This window comes from Ahaetulla prasina, chromosome 6 (assembly GCF_028640845.1).
Source record: "Ahaetulla prasina isolate Xishuangbanna chromosome 6, ASM2864084v1, whole genome shotgun sequence".
Classification (NCBI taxonomy): Eukaryota; Metazoa; Chordata; class Lepidosauria; order Squamata; family Colubridae; genus Ahaetulla; species Ahaetulla prasina.
The window spans coordinates 50023525-50047960 of record NC_080544.1 but is presented as its reverse complement, the minus strand read 5'-3'; the positions used below and the strand labels follow the sequence as shown (position 1 = coordinate 50047960).

The 24436-nt window shown below is 36.6% G+C and overlaps 2 protein-coding genes across 6 annotated transcripts in view; one reads left to right on the top strand and one right to left on the bottom strand.

Moving 5' to 3' along the window:
• ENO4 (enolase 4) overlaps window positions 1-6477 on the top strand; it is a 37726-nt gene extending 31249 nt beyond the window's left edge. The window contains exons 11-14 of the mRNA XM_058189108.1: window positions 25-220; window positions 1133-1200; window positions 2376-2493; window positions 5544-6477. Of these exons, the coding sequence (XP_058045091.1) occupies window positions 25-220; window positions 1133-1200; window positions 2376-2493; window positions 5544-5671 (510 nt within the window). The 3' untranslated portion in view covers window positions 5672-6477. The remainder of the gene's footprint in view (window positions 1-24; window positions 221-1132; window positions 1201-2375; window positions 2494-5543) is intronic.
• Window positions 6478-6494: 17 nt separating this feature from the next.
• Window positions 6495-24436, bottom strand: part of SHTN1 (shootin 1) — an 83406-nt gene continuing 65464 nt past the window's right edge. For 4 of the 5 annotated variants that reach the window (XM_058187362.1, XM_058187365.1, XM_058187364.1 and 1 more), the window contains 2 exons: window positions 22555-22732; window positions 6495-10826 (listed from right to left, as the gene is read on the bottom strand). In XM_058187362.1, coding sequence (XP_058043345.1) covers window positions 10622-10826; window positions 22555-22732 — 383 coding nt within the window. In that variant the 3' untranslated portion in view covers window positions 6495-10621. Of the gene's footprint in view, window positions 10827-10873; window positions 12696-22554; window positions 22733-24436 lie in introns of those variants that run through there. The other variant, XM_058187363.1, reaches the window with a different exon arrangement.

Here is a 24436-nt window from a genome sequence, read left to right as displayed (position 1 = left end):
GTATTCTTTTTGCTATCTTTACAGGACAGCCAACAGTGGATCCACCTGTGCAATGTTTTGGGTTCTAAATGTTATTTAATTGCAGAAGACTCATGCAGGAATTTGACGAAACTTCTGGGTTCTAAGAAAAGCAATATGCCAAAATGCAGTGGTCTTGTCATAAAACATATCAATGAAGCTAAAATTTTGGACCTTATACAAATGACCCAGCGATTAGATGGTGAGGAAAGAACTGTATTTCAAAATTCAATAGTAGCTATAAAAATATAGAGCTTTTTATGTTTAGTAAACTATTTAATAATTAAACATTCTTATTCATCAAAATTTGCTTTCATTATGGATTGACAGTATAATTTGGGACTCATTTTAAAATACGTAAGTTGAGTGTTTAGATATAATTCAGCTTTTAAGTGTAATAGAAAACTTCATGTATCTCTTATAGCATTTGTTTGTGTCACATATTTCCCATCATTCTTTATGGACCTCATAATGTAACAGATTTAAAAATGTTAATATTCAGATTTTTATTTGTATCAGCTAGAATTGTTCACTTAAAGAAAACAAAAAAGCTGTGTTCAATAGGAAAAATTTCACTATGTTTATTTGAAATATACTTTTAATCTGATTATCTCTACTGTAACAGTTGTGGGGTCTGTTAAAAGCAAGTAATACTTTACAAATACAATACAAATACTTTAGCTTTTCTAGAGTTTGTCCACAATCCAATGCAGAATAAATAAATTTAAATAGAATATAAACATTCAACACTGCTTGGTTGTGGGCAGATGATTTTGTACACTAGAAACAAGTCATAATAAAACAAAACTAGATTGCAATAAAATAAAAAATATTTGCTAAATAATAAAATAACTGTGTATTTCCAGAAGGACAGCTGCATTAGTTTGCTACAGCAAAACTAATATAAATTTAGTGTATATAAAGAATTATCTATTTAATGAAACTGAAACTTTTCTGGACTAGAGTTTATTTTATTAGTCCATAAAATTTAAATTTGTAATAAATCACTAATTCTGGAAAATACCTTGAGACTTTCCAGTAATTTTATAATTAAGACAATGATTTGTAATCTATAGATGTTTTATGAAATTAAAAGCCCTTGCATTCAATACAGGTTGGAGGCACATTTCCATTTTAGGAAGTCCAGATGGAGAATCTTCTGATGATAGCCTTGCAGACCTGGTATGTATGAAAAATTCCTCAATTGCCCAAAGCTTTTTACCTTGAACTGCTTCCTAGGAGAAATGTTTATCTAGTGAAGAGACATATAACCTTTGAGGAAATTGGCTTTTCGAAGAAAGTTGCCTTTTAAAGCAAAGTAATCTTTGAACATTCAAAGGGAAAACAGCAGAGTAGGCAAGAAAAGCAAAGAGCAAATATGTAGTGTCTCTTGCTGACATTTTTAAGGAAAAGTTGAGTAAATTATTCAAACATGGGGCAGTAACAGTATTTCCTTGGCTTAATGGACTCCAGTTGATTTTTTTTTTGTATTAAAGTATAATTACATAGAGGATGCCCCTTGAAATGATGACTTACTTAATGTGTCAATTTTCTTTCACCAGTCCTTCATTTATTCTCTTCTGCCTCCTGCAATCTCCCAGGTCCCTCCTACTCCTCTTCCTTTCAATAATGTAGTCATCTTGGATTCCTTTACATCTGGTTCAGCTTCCTATCTCTTCTCCTGACTTACTACACCAATGCTGACCGCTCTGTTTGAAATACCTGAACAATTTTCTCCTCAAAATTGGACAGCCTAGTAATATTCAGACTGTTAAGTTGCAACACTGTTTTTTTCCTCCCCTTGTTTTGTGTCCTCCCCATAGTTAGTTGATAACTTCTCCTTATATGTAAGAAACAGGTAAGTTATCTACTAGAAGCCAAGTTTAGTTCATTATACCTATCAGATTTACTCTAATGTTGCAATTTAAAAGTTATACGAGTTTAAGGATTAAACTGCAGCTCACAATTCAACTGAGATTTTTGCTGCTTTAAGAAACAAATACGCAAATCTTGTATTAATATTTTTTTTTTAAAAAAGTCCTTTAATACAGTTAAATCATGAAAGGAAAAATACTGTAAGAACAAAACACACATACATACATGCAGTAGAGAGAGAAAAAGAAAGCAATAGATAAAAAATATGAAATACATATTTTTAAACAAAACATTGATCACACAAAATAATATTGGTATTGGCAGTTACAAATTCAGGTCTTTAATTATGAGTTTTCATGTAGGGTTGAAATATATAGGACTGTAATTAAAGCCTCAATTTAATCGCCAAATTAGGTTACTCAGAATAAACTATCAAAGTGTTCAGCTATGGTTTTTTTTAAAAAGGAATTTATTTGTCTTAGGCTGTTGGACTGGGAACCAAATTCATCAAACTGGGAGGTCTTTCCCGTGGAGAGAGGATAGTCAAGTACAATCGACTTCTTGCAATAGAGGAAGAACTAAACAAGAATGGGAGGCTTTGTAAGAACCTCTTTCTTACTTTGTTTTCAGTGCTTAATGAATAAGAACCCAGAGATTGGAGAAAGCAACTGAAATCACTCCATAGGAGGGAAAAGGAATCAAAAGACTGTAAATAAGCAGTTGCAGAAAACAGGATGACATTTACCATGAGTTATATTGTCCCGATGACGAGTTATCTATTTAGCTGAATGTTAAAGTAAAATTTCTTGGAAGGAGTAGGCCACAACAGTTCAATGCATTTAATTGGCTGAAATCATCACCAAGGGAGAGCATTTTTTGAAAATTCTTACATCGATGAATATTCACATGTTGTGGAGGAAGCTTTAAAATGCGATTCATTGTTTTCCGTATAAAGATTCAAAGAATGAATTGAAATGCAATTACTATGAATTGCATATATTTTATTATTATTTATTTATTTATTTATTTATTTAATCATATTTATATACCGCCCTATCTCCCAAGGGACTCAGGGCGGTTTACAGGCACTAAAAACAGATAAATAGAATATAAATACAATATAAAACATTTAAAAAACTTATTCTAAAGCCCGTCCAATTAAAAATAGAAATAAAACCCAATTTAAAACCCAAAATTTAAAATCTAGCTCAGTCCTGCACAATTAAATAAGTATGTTTTAAGCCCGCGGAAGGTCCGAAGGTCCAGCTGGCGAAGTCCGGGGTAGATCGTTCAGAGGGTGGGAGCCCCACAGAAGGCCCTTCTCCTGGGCGTCGCCAGGCGACATTGCCTCGCTGACGGCACCCTGAGGAGACCCTCTGTGAGAGCGCACGGACGGTGGGAGGTATTCGGTCGCAGTAGGCGGTCCCGTAAATAACCCGGCCCAATGCCATGGAGCGCTTTAAAGGTGGTCACCAAAACCTTGAAGCGCACCGGAAGGCCACAGGAAGCCAGTGCAGTCTGCGCAGGATAGGTGTCATATGGGAGCCACGAGGGCTCCATCTATCACCAGCGCAGCTGCATTCTGGACTAACTGTAGCCTCCGGATGCCCTCAAGGGAGCCCATGTGAGAGCATTGCAGTAATCCAGGCGAGGCGTCACGAGTGCGTGAGTAACCGTGGATAGGGCATCCCGGTCCAGAAAGGCGCAACTGGCGTACCAGGCGAACCTGGTAGAACGCTCTCCTGGAGACGGCCGTCAAATGCTCTTCTAGAGACAGCCGTTCATCCAGGAGGACGCCTAAGTTGCGGACCCTCTCCATCGGGGCCAATGACTCGCCACCGATGTTCAGCCGCGGATTTAGCTGACTGTACCGGGATGCCGGCATCCACAGCCACTCTGTCTTGGCGGGATTGAGCTTGAGCCTGTTTCTCCCCATCCAGGCCCGTACGGCCTCCAGACACCGGGACAGCACTTGATAACCGTTGGGGTGGTTCGGTGTAGAAAAGTACAGCTGAGTATCATCCGCATACAGCTGATACTTCACACCGAAACCACTGATGATCTCACCCAGCGGTTTCATGTAGATGTTAAACAGAAGGGGCGAGAGAATCGACCCCTGCGGCACCCCACAAGTGAGGCGCCTCGGGGACGACCTCTGCCACCCTGCCCCCCATAGCATGAACTATGAATTGCATGTACTATGAGTATATGGATAGACAGTAAAAATGGGGATGTGACATATGCTGCATACAAGAGATTCGCTCCCTGCAAAATTCAATTAAAACCATTAGTTTGAATTGTTTTCAAACACATGCTGCTTCTTTGAAGCCTGTTTCAATTGATCCAAAACAATGGGTTAATGATAAAAATAAAATCAGAACATAGAAAACTGCCTCAAACCAGACATGGCAATTTGTCCATAAAAAAACTAATTGCTAACTAGATGTGGTTTGTGTCCAATCTGGTGTTGTTTAGATGCATTTGGATGACACATTTCAGTGTGACCAATAGCAGGCTAGGTGAGGGTTCTGGAAGCAGCAGTCTCAATGCATTTGCTAGGTCCCATGTTGAAAAATCATCTCTGGAATCTCAAGAGAAAAATCTGCCAGAACCTTGATTTAGTCTGTTATTGGTCATACTGAAATGTGTAGTCCCTGAATGCATCTAGACCAGGGGTTCCCAACATGGTCCCTGTACCAGCACCAGGTCCCAGCGTGCCTGAAACTGGGCCACACAAACAAAGAAAGCCCCATCTATGGAGTGCAGACAGTACGCAAAACCACGCTTCCTTCGGTCCGTGGAAAAGTCTCTCTCCACCGAACTGGTCCCTGGTGCTCAAAAGGTTGGGGGTGGTGATCTGGACAATACCAGATTGGAGAATGCTGCCCTACGAACCACAACCAATTAGCAACTTGTTCTTCACAAGACAAATTGCCAGGTCTGGCTTGAGCCAATTTTCTCTGTTTTGGCTTTATTTTTTTGTCATTAATCCATTGTTTTGTATCAATTAAAACAAGCTTTAAAGAAATAGCATGCATTTTTGTAATTTTATTTAAAATATTTGGGGGTTTTTCTTCAAATGATTTTGCAACTTTCCCATAAAAAGTCATTGGAATGATCAGTACTTTTTTGCACTGTGCAAACCTCTGGGTGTAAATTGTTCCCTTTGCTTACTTTTTATACATGGCAGGATCCACAAAGGACAGAATTCTTTTAACTTGCAAATATGAGTAACTAAGGAAACATTTCATTAAATTGTTTCCAAAATTAGAACACGTTTGCGTTTCCCATGTATTAATATTGGAGACCTGTGCACATTTGTATTGTACTCTATAATCATATTTTCCTCTTGTAAGAAATGAGCTGAAATTTACATTCCTTGATGAATGGAACAGGGATGGATGCAGATATACATGTCAGTAATCCTTCTATTTACTATTGCCGTCTAGCTTAGATTGCAGGATGGGCAGGAACAAAAACAAAAACTTCTGTAGTGTGGCATATACCTGATCAGAAGTAAAGGAAAAATGGTTGATATTTAAAGTTATGCAAAAGCAATTCCTCCCTTCAAACGTGAACCTGAATTTAAAACACTCGGTGCAATTTTCTTTTTTACTATATTTGTTATTTGGCTGTGTATTCCCTTCCAGGTGAAAGAGATGAGTATGAATTTATTGACTTTACTGAAGAGGAAGAAGAAGAAGGCGAAGAGGAAGAAGAAGAAGAGGAAGAAGAATTTACAGATTCTCCTTCCGGGAGTAGACAAGCTGTAGTCTAGAAATTAATGTTTCAGATTTTGCATTGGTTGATTCAAGCTGACCCTGGAATTCTTTTGGGAATCCATTGTGTCTTTCCCAAGACAGCAACTGTGATAAAAATGTAAATTTATTTCTCTTATTGTCATTAAAAATATTTTATTTTGTCATCCTGTTGCAGTGTGCACAGTGTCCAACACAATGACTATTTTCTCCTTTCAATTCTACCTATGTTTAGTTCTACATAAATAAGACTGTCTTCTGGTAAAATTTCTTTCAGTGGGAGAAACTAACAATATATATTATAGATGATTATAAAATAAATGATTCATTAAATTCCACTAATGCAAATATTTGTTTGAATAGTAACCAGTGTTGATGTGGGGTTTATCATAAAATTCTTTATTCAAAATATGCATCATCCTAATAATTGACAATATAAAAAACCCCAAAACATCTTTGGTTTATTGTTATTTCAATTAACAAGTAACCATCTGAAATATAAATTGAAAGTATTTTATCAGAATATTAAAGTTATATGAACAATTAAGATCAGGAATAATGTTTATGGCCCAGTATTATGATTACCAACTAAAGGTTTGCAGAATTAATGTAAATTCCTAGTGCAATATAATGCAATTTATGGTGACTCATCAGTTTTGCTGCATGTCTGTAAATTTTTATGTGAAAAATGAAAACAACAGCAACACGATACTCCAGAAACAACAAATCACAGTATTTGGGAAATAACCCGGGCATTTAATAAGCAGCATCAAAAGAATAATTAATTTCATACTATAACAGTTTGAGAAGAAATGTGCCTTTTTAAAATGTTTAATTTTCTATAATTCCAAAAATATAGAAATTATATTAAATTCAATATAATTAAACTAATATAAATGCATCATCAGGAAAAAAAAACATTTTCCCACTTTTACAAGTTATTAATTCACCATTCAAATTAGAATAGAATTCTTTATTGGTCACACAAGAAATATGTCTCCGGTGCATAAGCTTTCAATGCACATACAAACAACAAAGTGACATCATAAATCATAGTTATAATCATTAATCATAAGGTATAAACAAGTGATGCAAGCAAAAAAAAAAAAAAGGAAAAGGAAAAGAAAGGAAACTTAAAGCTACCCCATTAATGAATTATGCATTTTTCCTGAAGAATGTATTCAGGAAAAAGCCCATCTGATTTTCATGGAATTTAATTCCAAACGGAAGTCTATATATAACTTTATGATTTGCTTTTTAAGACAAGCATTAAACACGTACTGATCAAGTCAAACTAATAAATTAGATTCAATCTTAGTCCTGACTACTAATTGTGATTTCCTATCAGAAAGTTCTTAGTGCACTCAAACCAATATTAAACTGCAAACTGCTGAGGTTTCATCACAATTGTCACCTATGTTGGAAATGTATAGTTTTAGAAACATGAGTAAACTGTAAATTTGTACTCAAGGTAGCCTGTTGCATATTTATTGATGTTTCTGTTAAAAAAATGAATAATGCCCAAATGTAGTAAATCAGCTATTTTGTCTTTTTTCCTGAATTCACTGCATTCTCTATGGTGCCATATTTAATGCATCTCCTGAGCTAGAAGACTGACTGTTCTCAGGGAGCTTGCTGATGATTAGGTAAACATCATTTGGCCAATGCATATTCCATAGCCTTCATACCATGTCCTGAAATAGTACTATATGTAGAAATTCATGTGGAGGTGTATTACTGATACATTTTAATATTATATTGTAGAAACAGCAAGGCACACATACATACACCCATGCATATGCAGACATACAACACATATACACAGCTACACAGGATGGCGTTATCTAACTATAAATTCAATCCCAGGCAAAAGTATTTGGCCATGTACAAGGATTGAAATCAAACATCACTGTCTAAGCAAGCCATTTCAAATAGCATCTCTTATATTGCTGGGAAGTACTTGACAAAATCAACAAGACATAACCTGCAGTCTGTTTAGTCAAAAATAGTAACCACAAACCAATAAGGAATAAATGCCATGTAATCTTCTCAAGTTATCTCAAAATTGTAAAACAAGTTTACTGATTGCAAAAAATTGCTGAAGATTCGTATAAAAACCCCTAGATTTTTAGTCTCAGTTCAATACCAACCAAAAAGTACTAATGAATAGAATCTGGTATTAAATATGCATTTATAGCATTTTTTTCCTGCAACTAGATATAAGCTTTAAAGCAGGGATACCCAATCCTGGCAGCTTTAAGACTTGTGGATTTTAAATCCCAGAGTTCCTCAACCAGCATGACTGGCTGGAGAATTCTGAGAGTTGAAGTCCACAGGTCTTAAAATTGCCAGAGTTGGACATTCCTGATCTAGACTGTATAAAAGGCGGGAAAATAAATGTGCAAGAAACTATATATCGTACTCCTCATGCCGCCTTCCCAGATGAGCAATCAGAGCCACTTTTTCTAATACGAGAAATATTTCAGTGACTCTGAAATGCCATATAAATTGCATAGTTCTATGGTTCCTGCTGCTTTTCTTAGAAGAGGCCTTCTCTGGTGAAAGTTAAGGATTGAGTAACTCAAAAATTAAGTCTAAACTCTTAACAGAAGTCTATTATAGAAGATGACTATCTTGCATATAAAAAGCTCTAAAGGTTTCCCAGTTTGATTAAGTGTCTCACCTCATCCCATTTATTCTTCCCCAGTGGGTTAATATAAAGCCTAGTTCATAGTTATAAGACTATGATTCAGGATCTCATGCTGTCCTTCAACCCCCACATTCAGTTACTGTCCCTCTGCTGCCATTTTCCTGTATCACATCCTGTGGTTTCCTATAGAAGACTCTTATTTTGTTTTGTACTCACATACTTAATCTATTTTAGAGATATACAGTATTTGGATCTGAAATGCTTCAATTTCAATATTATATATATATAATATATAGCCTGAAATCCCACACCAGTTTAGAATAAGGATTCACTGAAGTCTGTACCTATTTCTGTAAACCAATTAACTGGATATGTTAATTATTGTTATTTAAAAGGTGCCATAATGTAAGAATTTACAATGTATTCAGGTAGAAAGTAGGCACTTCTTAGACATGGCATTTTCTTCTGTCTTTCATACAAGATAATGTCTCCTTTATTGGGCTCCCTGTTACAACATATTTATATATAAAGATCACAAAACAATGTTTCTTCTTCAAAGTACTGTTGTTTCTAAATGCCAAAATGCATTTATTAAAATGCTTGCAATAATTCTGTGGGCTCTGGAACAGTTCTTCCTTCTTATTTCTTGCATGGCTTGGAAATCCAACAATTGGCATGCCTTCCCAGAAAAGACTTCAGGTGGTTAAGTAGGGGATACGTAGGAAGAGCTTTAGAGACAAAGGCTGTAACGGCCAGTTTCATTTAGTGCTTAAGGCACCAGGATAGAAATCAGAAAACTGCGAGTTCTAGTCCCTACTTAGGCATGAAAAACTGGCTGCGTCACCTTGGGTCAACCATTCTCTCTCAGCTCAACACACCTAATGAGGTTTATGTTGTGGGGAAAATACGAGGAGGAAGGAGCGTTATGTATGTTCATTGCTTTATTTACAAAGTAGTAAAGGTGGAATCATAAGATCTAATTTTAAAAAATCTAATACAAGCCCTCTGCCCCAAACTGGCAAAAAAAAAAAAGATTGTTTTCGAACTGACTACTCATATCCTTCTATTGCTTGCAGAGGAAAAAATTGATAATAATCACACACCAAATTTAATAACCTTTGATAATAAAAACAAAATAATCTGGATAGTGGATGTGGCAGTATTTGGATGCACGTAGAATAGAACTGGGAGAAGATAACAAAATAGAAATACCTCAAAATAGAATATCTGCAGCCAAAGAAAGCAATGGTAGTACCAACAGTAACGCTTTTTGGGTGCAATCTCAAAACAACTGGGACATCATTTGAACACCACTGGCACTGACAAAATCACCATCACTTAAAAGGCAGCTTCACTCAGAACAGCTTACATCCTACAACAATATCTTTAACACCATCAAACAACATCTCCCTATCCCAGGTCTTTGAGAAGGATTCGATACATAGATGAAAATGCCAAATCCAATCTAAACATCTGGTGGGCTGTGCAACGAACAATAATAATGTAACATACTATGTTATTATATTTATAAATAATAAAAACCTGATACTGATTCCACATTGTTGTGTATATAATAATATACCCTTAACATTATTAAACAGTATCTCCTATCCCAGGTTCTTGGGAATAATTCAATAGGTGAACAAAAATGCCAAATTCACTCTAAACATCTGAATGACTGTGTGACCAACCATAATAATAAGATACAAATTGCAATGGGCATTTTTCTCCTGGAAAACTGTGCCAGGCAGAGGGTAAAGTTAACCAGTCAGAGCTATTTATTTTAACTTTTAGGCAGTTAAAATATTGTTTACTCAAAATTTCCTTCAACTTCAGTAGAATCTATTACCATTACTATTCCAGATTACACAATTATTATTTTTACTTTGTAGTGGCAGGCCATAAGTTTTAATAAGATTTTAAAGAATGGCTCTGAAAAATTGTATCTTCTATTAACTAAAAAATGATTTCTGGATATCATTCGTATAAGAGCATATCATGTATTTCTTAATTAAGGCCTGTTTTACTTATTTAAATTAGATTAAATTAAATTAGCAGGCTTTTTGGTCAAACTATAAACAAAGTACTTATATAAAATAATATTATTCAAATAAATCTTAACATTTTGCATAATCTAGTAAGTAAACACCATATAATAATTTAGAAGAAAAAAACGGGGGAAAGAGGTGTAAAGACTTTGGATTAGATATAAACATATTATGAGTAAAAAATATAGCCCTTTCCCATATTCATAAACAAAACAACTGACGATCATTGAAAACAGAGTTCCAGAAATAGTCAATGCCTTTCAGCACATCAATTAACAGAGAGAGCTGTCGCTCTCTTTTGTTTTCTCAGTACTAGTGTCTTTATGAAGCTGTTGACCCTTGTTTTCAGTTATCTTGCCTTGATCCATAACTTTAGGCATTTGTTCTTTGATTTTCTCTGGATTGAATAGTACCATGAATTCAGCTTGCTTGTCTGCTTCAACAACCTTGTTTTTAAGTCCTGCATTGCTGGATGACCTAAAAGGCAAATTAAAAAAACAAAGGGAATACTACAATGATTTTAAAAATATAAACAACAATCAACCAGTTAGTTACAATCTTAGAACGTGCTTGATACTACCACAGTATATGAGCCTGACTTTCATACCGCACACCAGTGGTGGGTTTCTACCAGTTCATCTCAGTTCGGGTGAACTGGTAGTGGCAGTGGCGGGAGGCTCCACCCACCCAGCTGGATCATCACGGACACTCTGCACATGCGGAGAAGGTTCTGTGCATGTGCAGAAGTGCTGCGCATGAGCTCACAATCCCAAACTGGTAGCGAAGTAAGTGAAAATCACTACTGCCGCACACCCATAATAATTGCCTTCTCACACAATTTCAACCTAAACTGAAAAACTGAACATAATGTTGACACTATCTAAAACATTTATTAGCACAGTATAAGAAATGATAGTTTACTGTGCAAAATGCAAAATTACAGCAAAGTTCTACCATTCAAATAGCTATCACTACTTCCTGTAAATGAAATCAGTGAATAGAACCAACCATCTAAGATCATTTATTCCTAGCACCTAACAAAGATAGTACAAGTCTGCCTATGACTTTCATCTTTATAAAGTGCAAATATAGTAAATCATCCATGAGTTGGCAGCAGTACTGGTTATAATGTTAACTTAAAAATAGCTGGACTAAAATTGGAAGTATTCGGTTAATCTTTTTTTTTCCAGAAGAAACATCTCACTTTATGTATAAGCTTAAATAAAAAGATTACTTAATAACAGTTGAACACTTTAGCATATTAAACACTTGTTATATCATTGACAGGCACTTCTATAATTGACATTCTTCTATTGACAGAATTAAGCAGTCACCATATCAGGGAACTGGCAGCATATAAATTTAATAAAAAAATCAATTCATCAGGTGCAAATGTATTTATTAGCTTTCTTTCTATAGTTTGAATATTATCTGCTTTGAAGTCACTGTTGTGAGATTTAAATGGATTTATTTATTTTAATTATTTATTACATTTATATACCATTCACCTTGCTATCCAAAATGACTCAGGACATCTTACAGTGGTATAAAAGCATAAAATAAAAGCTAACTAACATCAAAACTAACAACAATTTAATAAAGAGTGAAAACCAAGGTTACAAGCCGGCTTTTGTCTATCTATTAGCCAGCATAGCGCACTCCCATCGGGGCCCCAAGCCAAGCAGCAGAGTCAGGTTTTAAGACCCTTCCAGAAGGCAGAAGGATGGAGGCAGATTTCATGGCAAAGTATTTATTGTCTATTATTCCTTGGAAGGTGGTCTGAGAATTCTTTCTTAAACAGAATGCTGAACAGCCAAGTATGTTCTGGATTACAGACATCTATGCATTATTTACCGATTCCTATGGCAACACTCTAAATTTTTTAAGAATAATTTAAAGACCAGCTAATTTGCAATTTTATTTTGAAGATCTAGGAAGAGATTATTACATGGCATAATGCAGTAGTAAATTACAAACAATGAAAGTGCAATGTTTTTTGGCATTGGTTCCACAAGCCAGGTAGAATAAAGTGATGTGTTTTTATTCGCTTAGAACAATAAAATCTTGCAGTGTGTCATGCTAAGTGAAGTCCTGCTGATTTCCATGATGAATTCTGTATCACAGGGGCAAGTTTCTTCAATAAAAATGAGAATTTCATGAACAGCAAAAATGTTATTTCTCTTCAATTAATATTCATGATTCACACTATACACCCTGCCATCTAACACTAGAGTGTGAGACTAATTAGTTCAGGAACTGGCCTCTGACAGGTCCAGTTAGCATTTCCAATCTGCAATTGTTCAGACCCAAATTGTGCAGAGCATTTAGCCTTGTTTTTTGTTTCTCCTGAAAATGGAAAGAGAAATATGTTTAATGTTATAGTGAATGAAACTTTGGAAATGACATGACGACAAGGCAGTTATTTTAGAAAATGCTACCTCCAAAATGCTGATTGCCACAACACTATCAAAATGGACAAAGCCATAAATGCCAAGGTCCTTTTTATTTCACTTTGGAGGTAACTATCTTTCAAATCTCAACAGCTGGACTATTTAACACAATCAAGTGAATCAGAGTCTAATTCTTCACTGGGCTCTCCATGGGAGGCCTGCATTAGTGGATGGCAGTCATCCAACAGCTGACACACAGCCAAAGTCTGTGAAGCCTCTGTCATTCAAAATAAAAATGGATAACTGAGCAATCATATTTATCACCTTCAAGGACAGGAAAACGGAAGATGAAAGTCTGTCAATAGAACACAGTTTAATGGCAAACTCCAGTGATTAATAAGTTGTTTGTTCCAGCACAAAATCAGAAATTGCCACTTAGGGTTTCTCTGTTCTTCTTCCTCACAAATACATATATTTTACACAACTGCTGTTATTTATTGAGGTAATAATATTGTTAAAAATCATAAAACTGTCCAAGGACTTCACTGCTGATTTATTATACTGTATCTTGAACTGAAATTTGGCACAGTTATTGTTGTGCAAAATAGATTTCCAAATTCTATAACAGAGTAACAAAGCACAACTACCCTATGAAGCCTTGTTAAAATGAATAGGATTTGAACAAGACTGGATCAGCGCGAGTTTCAGTCAGTTCTTAATTCTTTCCATAATAGTCTCAGTGGTGTTAAACTGCACTGTGCCGCTCCAGATTAGCTCTTGGTCCAAATTAAATGATTGTTTTTATGTTAAAAAAGCTACTTCTTATAAGCTATTTTTATTGAAAAACCAAGAGGAAGGGAAACGACGAATTCTCTTTCAATCTGCTGCCCTCTTGCTATGAATGATCACACAAGCAGCTCTACCTACCACATTTTCACTCTTGTGATCACTAAAAGCCTGCTGCCTTTAATTTTACCTCTTTAACAGTTAACTAAGTACTGTACTCCTTTTTGGCAATAGTAGAATTTGTGGTTCCCCTGCTTTTGTCTTGATTCTGGGAGTGTCAAAACAGGGATTTTTAGATTCCAGCAGGATATAAGGTACTAGGGTACACAGATTCCCTCATGAAGATAGCACTGGAATGAATTCTCATTTCAGTCATCGCCAATACCCCAAATCCAACAGCATATTACTACCATAACTGTACATTATGGGTTATTCAAATAATTACTACACAATCACAAATAAAAGACTCATTTCTCCCATCCCACGGATCCCACTTTTGTTCCAAGTAACTACATCTGCATATCATTCATGCATCACTTTATATAAATCACTGAGCAGCCATGTCAATGGTTCCTGTCATGCTAAGAACTGGATGACAATCCATCTCTAGTGCTAGAAGAGACATCGGCATCAAAATGCTTGTTTGATATTTTAGCTTGAGGGAATAGTCTTGTGAATTCTTATTCCAAGATCACTTGAGCAAAACGTAGAGGTATAACTCTGACTTGCCCAATTTTAAAGCATTTTTCTGCAGAAGCCATATGCATTCACTTATTTTGTAGTGCAAAGGGCAGGGTTTTTTAAAAGGAAGATTCTAAACTTCCAGTTCATCCTGTTGTATCTTTCTAATATGTTGTTAAGTCTAATGGTCCATGTGGAGACTACAGATGGAAAACCTTTGTAGTTGTGTCTCTTAGACTGGGTTGTTTCCTGCAGTGTCAGTAGATAATTCAGTAGTGCTAAGGTTACAGCTGAGGGAAGGAGAGAAAATCCTTTAATTGTATAAAATCATCAGATTAAGTCTTACTCTGTGTGCAGTTTGCTCTGTTAACTGGAATTGTTTACTAAAAGAAAAAAGGAAGAAGAGAAATATGCCCTTCTCCCATTTTTGAAAAATGCCGTGAACTGTCTTAATTTATTCCATATAAAATAATAAATTAACTAAAATAATATATTAATATTATTTATTGTGTCTAATTTTCTTCCAGTAACCACACTGTGTGATAGGCTGGGCAGAGATAAGGTGCAGTCCAAAAGACCCAGGGAGCTTTCATGCTGAGGATGGATTTTAGACATCAAATTCCTTTATTAAATATTTCAACTTAGTCTCCATTCACTTCTTTTTTATTTTTTCCCATCTTTTTGTCCCAAACCTCCTCCTCTGCAGATAGGAACATAGCTGAAATCAAGTTCAATAGCATGCCCATTTTCATGAATCAATGGAGCTGTGATTACTTTTTTAAGAAGTTTGAGACACATTCCTAATTACACATTTGGTACATGAATGAAATTTTAAGTGGGTTCCCTGTTCTCTTCAAAGGGGAAGCACTTTAGAATATGCTTTAGAGAAATAAAAATTATCACAGTGTCCTTCAAAGCCACTAAAACGGTACAGAGCATTGGCAGAAAAAACGGATGATATGTCAAAAGATCTCTTCAATGCCTGATGCTTACAAAGCAGCAGACCATTGTTGTCTCATAGTTCTGTTAGGAAGAAAGACAACTTAATTACCAGATCTGGTAGTCACCTGGATTTGTAAACACGAACAATTCCTCCATGGTCTCTTTACAGATATCCACAAAGTAAGAATGTTTATTTCAGTTCAAATCAGTGCTTATTTCAATTCAACATTGCAACACTTTTTTTAATCCTTTATGTGATCCTGCGCACTGTAGGGCAGAATCTGGTGGAATTTCAACACTCTGGTTTAGTTATTCTTTATGATTCTATCGTGCACCAATACACAGAAACACCCTCTCTCCCCCGAAGGAACCAAGTTGGCAAGGTAGTCATTCAGTCTTTCTTTTAAAACCCCAAACATTTCCACAGCTTCATGATGACACCTCTATCTTTTTTGGAACAAGTCTTACCTCTTGTCCTTTCTATTGGCAGCAAATAACTTATTACCGTAGGAATGATAAAGAAGGGTGTTTATCATCAGCCTTTCTGGAATAACAGCATGTTGCTATTTAATCCCATGCTCCAACACAGTAATCCTATCACTTTTATTGGATTTAAGTCTGCATAAGGGGAAGAGACTGCCATTAAATCTGGCTAGTCCTTGCATTAGCTTTTGCTATACATTGCATATTTTAATCCAAATTGGAATTAATTGGAAAAGCCCTATATATTCTATGGAAAAGCCCTATATATTCTATATTTCTACGTGCTTTAGTAAATGCATACAAATAGGCCACAGTTTACAATCACAATTGGGACTGAAATTTGCATCACTATCCAATGCGGTCAGAAACATTATGTGACTCCCTTGTTTAGCAACAGCAATCCTGGAAGTCCCAGTTACTATCAAAATTCCAAATTCATGGGTGGGAATTGGGAGGAGTTCCAAGTAAGGAACGTGGGAGTGCTATTGGGGATGGGGAAGGCCTCAGGAGACCTGGGACAGTATGTTTGCATGTATGCATGCATTGCAGTCTGGACCAACTTAGGGAGGTTGGGGAAAGCATACCCTTGATTCAGGGATTACTTGATATGCTGGGAGTCTATAGAGATTCTCATTCATCCAGGTCATGGCTGTCCTTTTTTCAGGAGGCAAATGGACTTTCTTGTTTTTTCTTTTAAGACATTTCGCTTCTCTGGCAGGATAATGGATATAAATCCTTCCATTCTCCCCTATCCTGCCAGAGCTGAAGAAGCTTCTTGGATGAGAAGTGAAACGTCTTCAACAGAAAAAACAAGGAAGTTCAGTTGCCTCCTGGGGAAAAAAAACACCTTTGGTATGCTGGGTTTCTAGGGCTGCAAGAACTGCAACTATCCAAGCCTGATCCAGCAATACAGTGGAAAACCACCATGTTCTGGGAAACCAGAGTCTTCTAAGCTCAGACCTAGCCACCCTCATGCTTTGCACTCCTAGGCCCTGCAGCCCTACATTCCATCACCCCATCTGACCTTAGCTGTCTTCTTCCTCCCACTGCCCACTGCCAATGAGATGTGCCTGGTCTGGCTCTTTGGGAGGCAGCTGCTAGCCACATAAAGCATCTTTCCAAGGTCTCATATGGCAACGGCCGTGTGTGACCTGAAGAAGTAAGCTTTGAGTGGCCAGCAGCTCTCTTGCAAAGGACCAGCCAGGCATGCATGGTCAGAAGTGGAAGAAAGAAGACAGCAAAGGTCAGCTAGAGCAGGGGTCCCCAACCTTTTGGACCTCAGGGACCACCAAGTTCATAATTTTAAATCCCGCAGACAACTAATACAAATCCAGCACACCGCTTGCTAAAGCACTTGGACTTCCAGTGATGGGATAGAATCCTCCAGGCACTCTCCCCCCTCTCTCTTTCTTTCTCTGTCTCTCTCTCACTTTCTCTCTCTCTCTTTCCCTCTCTCTCCCACTCATTCTCTCATTCTTTTTCTCTTCTATCCCCCTCTTTCTCTCTGTCATTCTGATTCTCTCTCTCTCTCATTCTCTTTCTCTCTCTCATCTCATGGGCCAGCCAGTGTCTTGGGCTGAGTGGAAGTCAAGCATCTCCCCGAGAGACCGAGGTGTACGGAGCACCAACAAGGGCCGGAAGAAATGCCTGCAAGATCCCGCAAGAGATGGAGCGAAGCGAGATCCTGCAAGAGATGAAGCTTTGCTCCCGTTCTGGAATATGGAGCAAATCTCCATCCCCCGCCCTTCCCTTGCCAGGCAAGAAGTGACTGGGAAGGGAGGGTGAGGGGCGGGGACAGCCACTGGTGGGTTCAACCAACAGGAAGCTACAGCAGGGGAAAGAAACAGCCCGGGTTGCCATCACCTGTTGCTTCGAGCCTCCTGCACTGCCACTCTCCCTTGCACCATTACCTCATTCCAGCCTCATTCCAGCCGGCGAGGGCTGCACTGCAAAGTTGCAAGTTGCACGAACCTCCCTCTACAGCAGAAATTTACAGCCCCACTGCGAGCTGCCTGGCCAGTCCCATATTCCAGAGCTGTAGTCACAGGAGTGGTCACTGCTCACCCTGGAGCAGCTCCTCCACCCGTGTGCGTCGTGGACCACCAAAATTTTCTCGCAGACTCACCAGTTGGTGACTGCTGAGCTAGAGTATCAGGGTTGTAGAATTTAAAATAGGAGGCCAAAAGGACATATGTGTAAGTGGCGGGGGGAGTTGACATGCCCCTGAGGTCAGAAATGCAGATGGGCTGCCAAGCGCCTGAATTTTGATCACATGATCGTGGGGTACAGCAACATCCATAACTTTGAGAACCAGAAGTCATGTCCTTTCTTTCGGCACTACTGTGATTTCAGTCACAGTCCTAAATCAAAGATTATCTGTAATTTTGTTCTTTTCTTGTTTGGTTGTTTGGTTTAAAGAGTAGCCATTATAATGTTGAATGGGACTCAGGCTCATGAGGTGGGATACTTCTTTCCATCTGCCAACATCTCATCTTTAATGTAAAACAACCACACACACAAAAGGAATCATATAACATAAAAATCTTGGTGGAGGGCAAAGCTTTGTTGAACAATCTGCTGCAAAGCCCGACTCAAGTTTTGTTAAAAAGGAAATTCTATCCTATTGTGGGAAGGGGTTTGTTTATTGCTCTTATACATTATAACATTTTGAACTACCACATATTTATTGCCAAAAGGAGACATCATAGTTTAATGGAACCCCCCTCCCATTTGTACAATGAATAGTTCACAAACGCAACTTTCCCTATTTAATCAACCACAAAACAAGTTAAAGTGATCATATCTCTTTTTTTCTCATGTCCATTTTGTGAAACATCTCTGCCATAAGCAGCCTGAGCATTGAGTCAGCCACCTTGCTTCAGGGAACACTACTGACTTTCAGATGCAACAGTCACTGGTCCTGAGGCGATTTGAAAATTGACAAAGCAAATATTTTAAAATGGAACTCTCTGATTTAAAGACAATGACCAAGGGATCCTTAATTTTAAGTTACTTAATTTTAAATGTCATTATATTTAAATTGAATTATTATTAACACTAATACTTAGTAATATTAATTAATATCACTAATATTTGAACTGTTTACTTAAAAAGTTAACATGTGCAATTTGTATAATGTTGCAGAGGTACTTATGCTACTGCTTGCTTTAAATCAAATTGGCATAAATCCACAACTTGTTGCAAGTAAAAGAAATGTACTAGTTCCTTATCAACAAGTACTGGTACATTGCATGCGTTAAAAAGAATGCTTTTGAAAGCTGAGATGCTTTCACTGGAAATGTAGGAACTTGGGAATTTTTTACATAGAAAATAAATGTTGTCTCATTCAAGTGGAACGTTCTGTGGTCTCTTCTATAATCATCACTACTCATTCTTTGTTTTTTAAAATATTGTTTTTATTTTTTAATATAATAATTCAAGCTTCAATTAAACAGTATGTTATCCGGGTACCAATCATCAAGATTTACAACAATATTCATTACATTAACATTAATTCTATAATCGTAAAATGATATTTGTTTCCCTGTTTCTAACTTCCATTTTTGTTATCTAACCATTGATAGAATAAGTCCCATGTCATATAATATTAAGTTTGTTCTTTCTCCTTAATTGCTAGCCTTAGCTTATTCATTTCTGCACATTCTAATATTTTCCTGATCGTATTTTCATCTGTGGGGATCTCTTCACTTTTCCAATTTTGTGCAAATACAATTCTAGCTACTCCTGAACAGCATAGCCAATTGCCCTAGAAGTAGGAAACTGATGCAGCACATTCTCGTTTCATCCATCCAAAGGAGATTATGGATTTTTGGCGAGCTGCTTGCTCTGCTTCTTGTAAAAAGCATCACACTAAAGAGAGCCTAAACTGACCCCTTATAGTTATTAATAAAGAAAGTCTGCAAGAAACTTGTTTCACTCAAACCCCCCATAATGAAATAGTAGAGCCTATTAGGCGGACTTAGGAACTAGGCACTTTAAGAGCAGAACATCTAGGTGTTATTTATTGTCCAAAGGAATAAGAGCTACAAATTCTTATATAAAGAAATGCTCCCAATCCAAAATAGCAGTGCAACTTCACTAGATTCAAAGCTAGCATCCTTTCTGCCCTTGAAGAACCAATCTCTCCCTCTCCTTCCCTCTCTGTCTCTCTATCTCTTCCAAGTCTCTTGTATCACGCATATTTAAATTATGATCCTAAAGGCCAGCCTTTCTTTCGTTCTTGATTTAAGTGGTTGGCTTTAGTATAGGAGTGAAGGAGGCAAGTAGTTCACAAAATAAAAAACAGCAAAAATCAGTTTGGATAGAATTACCTAATGGATCTTTTTGCCATACTAATTTCCTTTTAATCAATCCTGAACAAATGTTCAGTGTTAAGAGCTTTTGTAATATTTCAGAAACCGCTACAGGATCACTTATATACTTAGGTGTTTATATAATACTTGAATATGATTAGGCAACCCCTACATTATTTACATGTAATCTCAAAGGATATGGATTATGACTTTTTATTTTTATTTTTGGAAAGCAGATAAACCCCAAAGATTCTTTTTGGCTCTTGCTGAATAGGCAGGTTGTATACTAAACAAAACATTATGTCTGCTTTTACTGCATCTAACAGCTATGATTGTCAACACAAGATCCTTTTCACAGTCAATTCACCACGCATTCTGGGAGACCTTGGGTCTACAATTATTTCATTTCCTCCTTTGCAAATGTAATTTCCACTTAGTTTCTTAGAATAAAAGGTAGACAAAAAAGGTAGCAAGGGTAGCAGAATATACTGATTAACACTATCTATTCAAAGAGGTGGAAATCTACAGATGAACAATGCTGTAGCTCATAGGAAACAAAAATCAACTTGGATCAGAACTAAACTACCTTTTATATGGTTCAAAAGTGGTTAAAAATGCAACCATGTCAAATTAAAGAAATTTAATCAGAAAGGTTAAAAAAAAGTACAGGAAATTTTTTATCGGACCGTGCTGGTGATCAGGAAGGGAGATTTTCTTTTAACACCCAAATTCAGAAGCAAATAAAATAAAACCATAAAAGCAAGTGACAGAGGAAATACTTCCTTTTCTTTTCTACAAATGATAAAAGCGTTAGTACAGAATAAAGGAGTGTGCGTAAATAGAAGTGAATTGAATTTCCACTTCATTTGTTTAGGTTTACCCCTTTGAACTATGAGATGCAGGCCTCGGAGAATGGGTGCTCCTTTTTCCACTGATAGAGCAGGAAATCAGAGGTTTAATTAACCATTATTATAACATTTGTCTCACCTATTTCTTTTTTTCTTTCAGTAATATACTGCCTGACATCCTGGAAAAAGGACCAAATGAAAACCTGAGAAGAGTTTCTTAAAAGCTGTGAATTGTTATAAAACAAACTGACCCTCAACCGGATCTATCTGAAGTATGTATTTCTGAAGAGGGATTAACTCTTTGATGATAAATCAGCACTTTGAAAGAAAATGTACAGTCAGGTAATACCTTGTCCAACCGTACTAGGGTTTATTCAGCTAAACAGATGGAAGCTTCAAAGTGTTGGATCCCAACAACTTCAACTAGCTCAACAGCCTGAATCCCACTGATTAAGAGTTGTTTCCACAGCTGCGACTTAAGCTGAGAAAATATTCATCTTTTTGGCAAATGTATGCTGAGTTGCCACCAATGAGATAATATTGCTACTAAATGTCTAGTTTCAATTAGTGTCCTTGTATTATTTGGGTTAAGCAACTAACATGGCTGGGGGATCAGTATCCTGGTACCTGAAGTTGCAATTGTTCTTTCAAAGTTCTATGTTTTTCTTAATGTCAAAAATGAGGAATGCATCTCAAAGCTAAAAAGCTGGCACAAATAGAAGATTCGATGATGATTTGGGATGATTTCAATGTCCCATTTCTGGAGTTGGAGACAGTTCACAAATTCATGGCTGCCATGATGACCATGGCCATGTGCCAGATCATTACCAACCCAATCCAGATATCTGGCCACATACTGGATTTTTTGTTCATATTGAGGCAGATATGGTTTGATTCTGGGGAAATTCTTCTCAGTGCCTTATTGTGGACCTTGTAAAAATGGATTAACAGGAGCCACAAGCCTCCACAGTAACTGCTGCTGGAAGATAAAAACAGTGACCAGGAGAACATTTCTTCAGTTTTGGCTGGTACACCACTTGCAGCCTTACCTGGAATAGAATGCTGTGAGGATGTTTGCTCAAGTTCTCATTTAGATTACTGTAATTCATTGTACATGGGGCTGCTCATGTACAATGGTGTCAACTGGTGTAAAATGCAAAGCCAACAATTATGAAATTTTAAAAAATGTCTATGTGCACGGATTTTAGGTTTACTTCATCACTATTATGTACATGTGAACCATTATGAAATGTCACTGCCTAGAATAAGGTAAGGGTTTCAAAAATATCGAAAATCAAATTCAAATAAAATAGTGGGAAATATCTGTAGCTCGGGTGTAGGATGGAGGTGAAGGTTCCTTCTCCGAGCTTGTGGGTTGGTTTCCAAACGTTTTGTTACCAGGCTAGGTAATATCTTCAAAGGAGTTTAGGGGATGTCAGTGTCAGTGTTCTTCTGTTTATAAGGGCTTCAAGTGTGGGTGTGTCAAGTCTTGAGGTCTCGATACACCCACACCTGAAGGAAGCCCTTATAAATAGAAGAACAGTGACACTGACATCCCCTAAACTCCACTAAAGATGTTACCTAGACTGGAAACATTTGGAAACCAACCCACAAGCTCGGAGAACGAACCTTCACCCTCACAAATAAAATAGTCCATTATTATTATTTTATTTATTATTATTATTATTATTTATTTGATTTTTATACCGCCCTTCTCCATAAACTCTGAAGTATGTAGCATTTGGAAACAGTTATTACTTACTGAGTGACAACTGCAGAACTTGTGCTTTTGACCATTTTATAAGTCTGTTCATCCAGCTCTGAAGATTTGGAACTGAAGTTTGCGGCAAAATATTTTTTAGTCAATTCCGATTCTGTTCCAATGGAACCCAAAACTGGCATAGATTTAGATTCAGATGTAGCCAAAGTTCCAGTTAGATCTGAAATGTATAATAGTCCGGCATTTATGTTACACATAGCTCAAATCTCTAAATACCTTTAAATAATGTTTATTTGGATTGTGGATCATTTATATCATTTCTTGTGTTCAGATCTCCTGCTAATATATTCCCAGTTAAGCATTGAGAATTTAGCCTTGGGAATAAGATAATTAATTCAACTACATAATTAACTATTTTTGCTACACTATATAATTCACTATTCAAGATACACTATATAAGTACTGTAAACAACGGAACATGCTTGTAATCAAACTAGAACTTTCCCCCCAAAGTTAGTCTTGACCATAGAGACTAGTTAAGCAGGTACTTCGAGGTTTACCTGCAGCTGTCTCCTTTGACCTCTTTTGACCATTCCTACTCTTATTGCTTTACAAAGGTAGCTAATGAAAATCAAATCAATGGGCCACAGAGACCATGTTTTCTACAACATTTTATCAATCTAAACTACATATTCCAAGAAAGCTTATGTTATTTCTATAAAAAAAGAGGCACAATTTTTTTAAAAATTAGTAGTTGAAAAGTTTTGTTTGCTCTCTTGTACACCAATATTCATCCAACAACATGCAGTTTTCACTTTCTCTCTTCATGCTTGCATTATTTGGATATGTATGGTAATAGACCAGGGAAATGAGGGAGAAGAGACGTTTGAATTTATACCTATTATCAGAAAAAAATATATAGAAAACTTATTTCCTGGGTACTTATTTTTTTATTTGCCATTTTTTATTCGCCTTCCTAAGATGGCTTGTAGAAAGAGCAAAAACCTATAGAATGCACCAGTTCTGCATAGCAATTTGCAGAAAATAAAGTTGAAGATGGTGCGGAATGTGGTCACCAAGTTTCTGAATGGGACACCTGACCCTGAAGATGACATCTTTGAAGAAACTGCACTCGTTTAACAATTGGCTACTAAACCTGGTTCAATATTTTGATTATGATACATAGTGGGATCAGGACATCAACAGACTGCCTATCCCAACAGATTTATAGTCTTGGTTGATTGCTGAGGTATTGGGGAAGATCCTGCTAAATATACTGAGAAAGTCTGAATGCTATCTGATGACTTGTTATTCAGCAGCCCTTTTCTGGAGCAGTGCTCCTTTCTTCTTCCTGAAATTTAAGAAGTGTTTTCTATATTATATTTAGGCAGCTGCTGAAAACTTAACCTCTCTCCAGGTTTCCCCAGTACAAATGCAGACACATTTTTCCTTTTTTCCCCTCCACATTTTAATGAATATATTTAGTTGAATATTGGTTTCACATTGCATTAATTAGCATTCTATTATTTATTTATTTTACTTTATAATTAAAAACTGTTTCAAGATGTTTCAGCATTAAATAATGCAGGCACAGAAAGGATTCATGAGAAGGAATTTTACTTTGAAAAGATCATTGAAAAGATCTTCTACCCAACTATGGATAGACTATGCCAAATTTACAAAAAAAGGCTTTTGAAGAGTATCTCAATGGTAGACACATTTGTATAGCTGCAAGCAACCCTTTAATTTACCAATCTCAAATGATTTAGGACTATGTTGTTTCAGAAATGTTCTTATCAAATGTCACAAATATATTGATGTTTCAAGCCATCCTGACATCCCTGTGTTATTATTAATATGATATCCAACTGTTAATGTATTTGCTCATCTTATGAACTGAAAAAGTTGCTATTAGTTGAAAAAG